We start from the raw sequence: 6,462 nt of genomic DNA on the forward strand, positions 1-6,462 counted from the left end.
CCGCCGCGCACCTCGCGGCCGCGCTGGGCGTCGTGCTGCTCGCGCGGGCCCGCGAGGCGGTCGCGCGCGCCGTCGGCCGCGCGCAGGGGAGAGAGGGTGCGTTGTGATGCCGAGAGCGCGGGGGGAGGCCGGGCCGGGCGGGGAGGTGCGTTCGAAAGCGATGACGTAGAAATCTGGGGGCTGCCAGGTCACCCGCGGCCGCTGGACGCGCCTTACAGACCGTGGCCGGGTGGCGGGCGTAAAGCCGTCTGGTTTCCTTCCCGCACACTATGATACGACACTCGATGTCCACTCCGTTCCAGAAAAAATCCCCCGAAACTCCATCCCCGCATCCCCCCATCCCCGCCCCCCATCCCCGCCCCCCAACCCCCCCTCCACCCCCCTCTCTGCCCACATCTCGCAGGCACCACCCGTCTCCGCCCCCGTCTCCGCCCCCCACCGCCCCGACCCCCTTCCCCCTCAATTTCTTAGTTCGAACGCCCCTTGTCTGGCGAGGCACCGCTTCCCTCCGCCCACCGCTTGCTTCGCCAGCCATGGCCGTCGATCTCACCCCCGCCTTCCACGTCGCGTTGTACCTCGTCTTCCTGGAGTCGCTGCTCTTCTTCGCCGTGATCATGCAGACCAAGTCAGTCGAGCCGGGCACGCATTCCGGCGTGGCGCGCTACTTCGGCCTGGTCTTTCTCTTCCAGGCCCTCGCGTCGCTGTTCCTTGCGCTGGGCGAGCAGCTGTACAAGGGCTACTTCTCGCTCTACTTCTCCGTCATGGCCGCCATCTGCATTGTCATCGCTGTCTGCTTCTGCGTCCCGGCGGCGACGGCCGTCGCCGTCCCGGAGCCGAACAACCAGTGCTTGCAGGCGACCGTCTTCATCGCCTCGGTGCTCGCCATCCTACTCACCACCTTCGCCGTGTCGGGCCACCTACTTGCGGCCCCCGACATCCCGTACCTCAACCTGTTCCTGCGCCGCGAGCTGCTGGGCGCCATCGGCGGCGCCTTCCTGGTCCTGGCCGCCGCCTCCACCATCCGCATGCTGCGCCAGCTCAAGGGCGGCAAGGGCGCCTTCATCCTGCTGGCCGGCCTGGCCCTGATCACCGCATTCGGCATCCTCTGGACCCGCCTCGAGCCGCTGTGCAAGCAGACGGGCGCCGGCGAACCCTGGCCGCCGGCGTGCCCCATGCCCGCCACCTTCGATCACAACTTCATGATCGCCGTCCTCATCATGATCGCTAATGTCCTCGCCGCGGAGGGCATCCTCCGCCTCATGGCCGCTGGCAGTGGTGTTGTGGGCTACGTCGAGATCATCCCTGTCTAGCACACGTAGCCCCGCTCGCCGCCCGCCTGCTGTCTTGTTCTTTAATGTCGCGTCGTGGCGCAGGGTGCCCTGTTGCCCGTCGAGGTCACGGTTCGTCAAAGCCTGTTGAACACCATGGTATGCGGCTTGTTTTTTCGCCAAAGCTATTTGAAATGGTCGTTCTTCACGCTGTCATTGCCGTAGCGTGCCGATCGCGACGCCCTGTTGCGCCTATTGCGCGGATGTGGAGCGGTGGGTTGGCACTCAGCCGACCACCGACGAGGTGCTACTTTTGCGTGCCTGCGCACTTTTTTGAGCGTTTTTCTTGATGCTGGGGTGTTTCCCTGGCTCCTAGGAAGACCGAGGAGGTCTTTTATTGCGGGGAGAATTGCTTCGATGTTAAGCCCTACGGGCCGTTTTTCGCGGCATATGTGGGGTTCTTCTCTTGCTGCATTGTGTAAATATTTGAGTTGTCTGTCTGCCGACGCTTCGATGCCTGACTGCACTGCGAAAGCAGTGCGGTCACCTATCGCGCCGAGCTTACGATGATACTCTGAAGAAGTAAACTACTTACCGTACGACTGAAGTTATTTGTCTGTGTGCGCAACGGACTCTGTTTACAGTGGTACCTTCTATATATCGCACCCCAGTGTCACAACGCTTCAAAGTGCGATATATCCGATAGTGCGATGTAGCAAATACTCTCGAAAAAGATATTTTTTGTTATGTTGAGGCAATGACGTGGAACTGGGCAGAACTACAGTGAACCCTCTCGATATGGATACGCTCGGTGGACGTAATCCGTATCCATTTGCGGAGGATATTCACATCCGGAGACCGTATCATAACGGTGTCACGGTGCATCTCTCAGAATGTCTGTGCTTTACTTAAAAAATGTATCTAAATGTATTGAATGCGCTCTGCTTGCGTAGTTATAAGATGACCTGTGATGTTTTACCCTATTTGCAAATTGGGCAGAGACCCAAATTGCGACTGCGCGTTCGAGATATGGGCTGGTAACTGACGCGGAGCGCTTGAACTTTTTTGTAGAGATATCGGGACGAAAACCATACTTTCCGTTGATGATGCGGGACATGACAGCTTGAGCAGGAGGTTTAGAAAGGGAAAACTGTACTGAGGCCCACCTCGCAAGGGCGCTTTGTGACGTCTGCTCCTTGCTCTTTTTGCGCCGTTGGAACTCTGCACATATTTGTTGCTTTTGGGCGAGGTTAAGCTCAGAGCGCTTCATCGACGATTGTCGCTTGACGGGGGCAGATGGCTACGGTGCTGACAACACGCAATGTTTGCGATCAGAGGAGATCCTCCCCCAATGGGGGAGGACCAACAGGAGTATATGCTAGAAAGATGTTTTTGTCGAGAATGATGATAATTGCGAAGCCTCAGACGGGGATTGGAATTTATTGAACAGATTGTGAACGGATTGATCAAGAATGAACGGTTATGGGGTAATTTGTGCCTTGGCCACTCAAAAGTAACCATAAAATACGTTTTAAGTAGGAGGGGTCTGTATGATATGCTTATTTCACATTGAACCCGATATCCAATTGAGGAATATTCCACAGACATTGTTTTTTGGTAAAAATTTGTAAGCTACGGAGTCCGTCGCTCGACTTTTTATCCGTTTACGGAGGATATCCATATGGAGAATGATCCTTATCGGGAGGGTTCACTGTACTCAGCCACCGTCGCCATAAGCCAAAGTTGGAGGTACTGTGCGGGTCGCTTGTACAGTACGGCCTCTACTAGGGGCTTCTAGAGCGACACGTGTGTAATGTCATACACGTGGCTGATTTCGTGTCAAGCCCGAAATAGTGCGATATATCCGGTAATGCGCTATTCAAAAGTGCGATATGGAGCTACCCCCCCCCTGTATTTCGAAAATCAGGCGGTCGGGACTTGTAATGAGTGTCGCCGCGGGCGTTGTCAGCTCGGCCCTTCTTCTGATGGACACGTGTGGGCTTTGAGTAGAATGGCGTTCTTTTGTTCGCCCGATTGCAAAATATGGTGCTCGCTGTCGGGAGACCGACCGAAAGGGGCGGTCCGGAGGGGATTTTAGTGAAGGATAAAAGGGTGGTAAATAGGGTTACCTTAAAGGGAGGGGGAAGAGCGGCAGGCTATTGCCTCAGAACCGCTACAGAGGGTGAGCACGGTCAGGGGACGGGGTTGTCGGGTTGATGGTTCAGGTGATCGAATGTGCTGAGGTCGAAGACGAGTAGCGTCTTCGACCTGGCTTTATAGTCCTATTAGGTCTTTCTTGCAAAGACTGGGAAACTACGCAATGACGGGTGAGGTGTATATTGTTTGATTGGCATCAGATGGGACTATCGCTTACAATGCGCGACTGAGAATTTGGCAATTAATTAGCACAATTTGCAGCCATTTATTTTTCGGGTTGGAAGTGATTCATTACAGAACTATTCAATGGCACTGTAGTCATTGCCTCATATATCAGCATCGGGGTCGCGATCTAGCATTCCAGCTCTGTGCAACTGCAGGGACATGCCCCTCGCAGGCTTCCGACGATAGCGCTCCTGGGACTGCCGTCGGCGCTCTATTTGTTCCACATCGATGTGCAGCTGGCGATTTTTCACACGTTGATATCGATCCAGGTCTTCCTGACGAAGTGGATGCCAAGTAATTGTACTGGGTTGTGATAAAATCTCTGTAGTTTGCCCAAATGATTGTGAACTCCTCTGGATCAAACTTGATCATGCTGACAATTGCTCGCCCTCCGCCGCGCTCGTAGAACCGATCAAAGATCGGGCTGTCAGAGTCGCTTTCTTCATCTGAATCGGAGACGTCAGGCTGAACTGAGAATTTCTCAAGCTCGTTCTGACGCTCCACTGCAGCGTCAGCAAGAATTTGCAGAGCGTTGGCGGCGTCAGCTGAGGAATAATTCTGCATGTCGGTGTGCCGGAGTCAAGAGAGCAGAGGCCAGAACAGATCAGAGGGGCAGGAGGGGGACAGAGGATCGGTTCGGCGTTGCAGGGCGGATGGGGAAGCAGATCGTGGGAGCGAGAGGGGGGTGGAGGAGCGGATCGGGGGAGCGAGTGTGGGGTGGAAGAGCAGGTCGGAGGGGCAGATGACAGATGGAGGAGCATGTGGGAGGGGCGGGTTTGGGGATTGTGGAGTGGATTGGGGGCCGGGGGGTGTAGCGGCTCCGATACGGGCGAAGGGGTTGTGTTATTGTCGAAAGACTTGGGCATTTGACAAAAGCCTCGGTCAGAGAATGGGGTGGCCTGAGGCTGCTCAATCACAATAAGCTCATGAAGCTACCACGTAATTGTGGTCGTGCTGCCCCTTGCTGTAGAATAGCTACGTACTGAATTATGGCACTGTAAATATGTACTGTTGGAAACGTATCCAATTGTGGATGTATTTTATTGATGATGATTGATTCTTACGGCTTATACCCCATAACTACGTGGAAGGCCTATTGACTGTACAATAAAAGTAGGCGCACTACCATAAAAAGGGAAGTTGCCCCACCCACGAAATATGTCTAAACGGTTACACCCTAAAACAAGTAGAATTGTAGGTGGCACGTCCTTAAGGGACTCTATCGTTGATAGCGAAATGTAGCCTACATAATCCCTGAATTGATATTGAGAACAGAGAAGTGTGATATCTACTGTAGTCTACTGAATAAGTCTAACACTCACATCGATAACCGTAGCTCAAATCACATATCGATCCTCAGATGTTGAAGCGATTTCGTGTTGACAAACGGTAACACCACCAACTGTAATCGCTCACCATGTGTTTGCCCGAGATTGTAGAAAGCTTACTGTGGGAAGCTGGAAATTGAAGTTTATTTGGTTAGCCCTAAATCTGGGAAAACGGGAAAATTATCTGGGCTACGCGCCGGTGGGAAATCTGGCGATATTAAAGTCCGAGGGCGGTATCCCGGCCGGCCCTCGGGGTTAACTTGCTACCCGATGAGAGTGTTCCGTTCGAGTCTCGAGACTCTCCGTCCGAGGTATCCCCGTCCCCCTCACTCTCGTGACTCCTTTCCCCCGCCACTGCGCGCCACGAGCGCGGCTACTACTAACCTCATCGTTGCCGTTCTTCCACAGTTATGGGCCCAGGGGGAAGATGAATAAACTATCAGGATTCTTCGACCCGCCCCTGTTCGCCGCCGATGGCGATCTAGAAGCCTGGCGCAAGAAGGTTGGACAGTGGGTCGACTCACTCAAAGTGACCCACGATCAAGGCACGGATCGCACCTTTCAGACAATGTTCAAGCTTCTGGGACGCACGCTCTATGAGCGCGGGCTCCCAGAAGCTCAGAAGGCGATTGTCGATGAAGCCCAGTCTAAAGGACAGCTCGACTATCTTCAGATGGATGATCCCGTGCAAGCGGCACTGTCTATAGTCGAGCTTGTCGCTGTAGACCCACCGATCTCCATGGTCACAAGACTCATCGCATCATACCAGAAGGTTACATCGTGTCGCCGAGACAGAAACGAGAAGCTCTCCAGTTTCGTTTCAAGGTTCCGAGGTTTGGCAGCCAAGCACTTGTTGCACGCCAACATTTCTTCTTTTTCGCAGATAGGTAAAGTTCTGGCCATTACCCTCCTCAGCAACGCCAACATAGAGGAAGGGACTTTAACCAACGCCAAGCTCCAACTAATCTCTCATGCAGAAGCCCGGAACAAAGAGGAATCGGCAGTCGTCGACACCAAAAGGGTATCCAAGATGCATCTCGAGGAAGTTCTCAAGATATCTGAGAAGCTTAAGAAGGTTGACGTTCCACTCCGCGAGTCCGAGTCTACGGCCGATGAGTACAAGAAGGCCCTGTCCGATTTCCGATCGCAAACCATCAGTTTCATCCGCTCCTTGGACATTGCAGTTCAAGACCTAAAGGTGAACGCAGAGAAACATGCTGCAAAAACGTCAGTTGCTGACTTGTTCTTGCCGCGGCACACTTCTTGCAGGCTCAACCTTGATGACGCGGTGATCGTGCTGAGAAATCTGACCAAAACAAGCACAATGGATGCTCCCTAGTTCTCTATGAAGGACGTCCAAGCTTTGATTGACCGCAAAGTTAAGTCCCTCATTGGTACCCATGGCAAGACTGGCTCAGAAAGCATTTCTGACAGGCTATCTGAGGTCAGCCCACGTCATGGGCAGAAGAAGGACACTCGAACGG

At 53.9% G+C, this 6,462-nt stretch overlaps 2 protein-coding genes across 2 annotated transcripts; both read left to right on the forward strand.

The window, feature by feature from the left end:
• Positions 1-284: 284 nt before the first annotated feature.
• Positions 285-1,310, forward strand: CHC_T00002453001 (hypothetical protein). The gene has a single exon (XM_005713634.1). It carries the CDS (start codon positions 285-287, stop codon positions 1,308-1,310), a length of 1,026 nt encoding a protein of 341 aa, XP_005713691.1.
• Positions 1,311-1,354: 44 nt separating this feature from the next.
• Positions 1,355-1,618, forward strand: CHC_T00002454001 (hypothetical protein). Its single transcript, XM_005713635.1, has one exon. It carries the CDS (start codon positions 1,355-1,357, stop codon positions 1,616-1,618), a length of 264 nt encoding a protein of 87 aa, XP_005713692.1.
• Positions 1,619-6,462: the final 4,844 nt, after the last annotated feature.

The sequence above is a fragment of the Chondrus crispus genome, genomic scaffold (assembly GCF_000350225.1).
Source record: "Chondrus crispus Stackhouse genomic scaffold, scaffold_139, whole genome shotgun sequence".
Taxonomy (NCBI): Eukaryota; Rhodophyta; class Florideophyceae; order Gigartinales; family Gigartinaceae; genus Chondrus; species Chondrus crispus.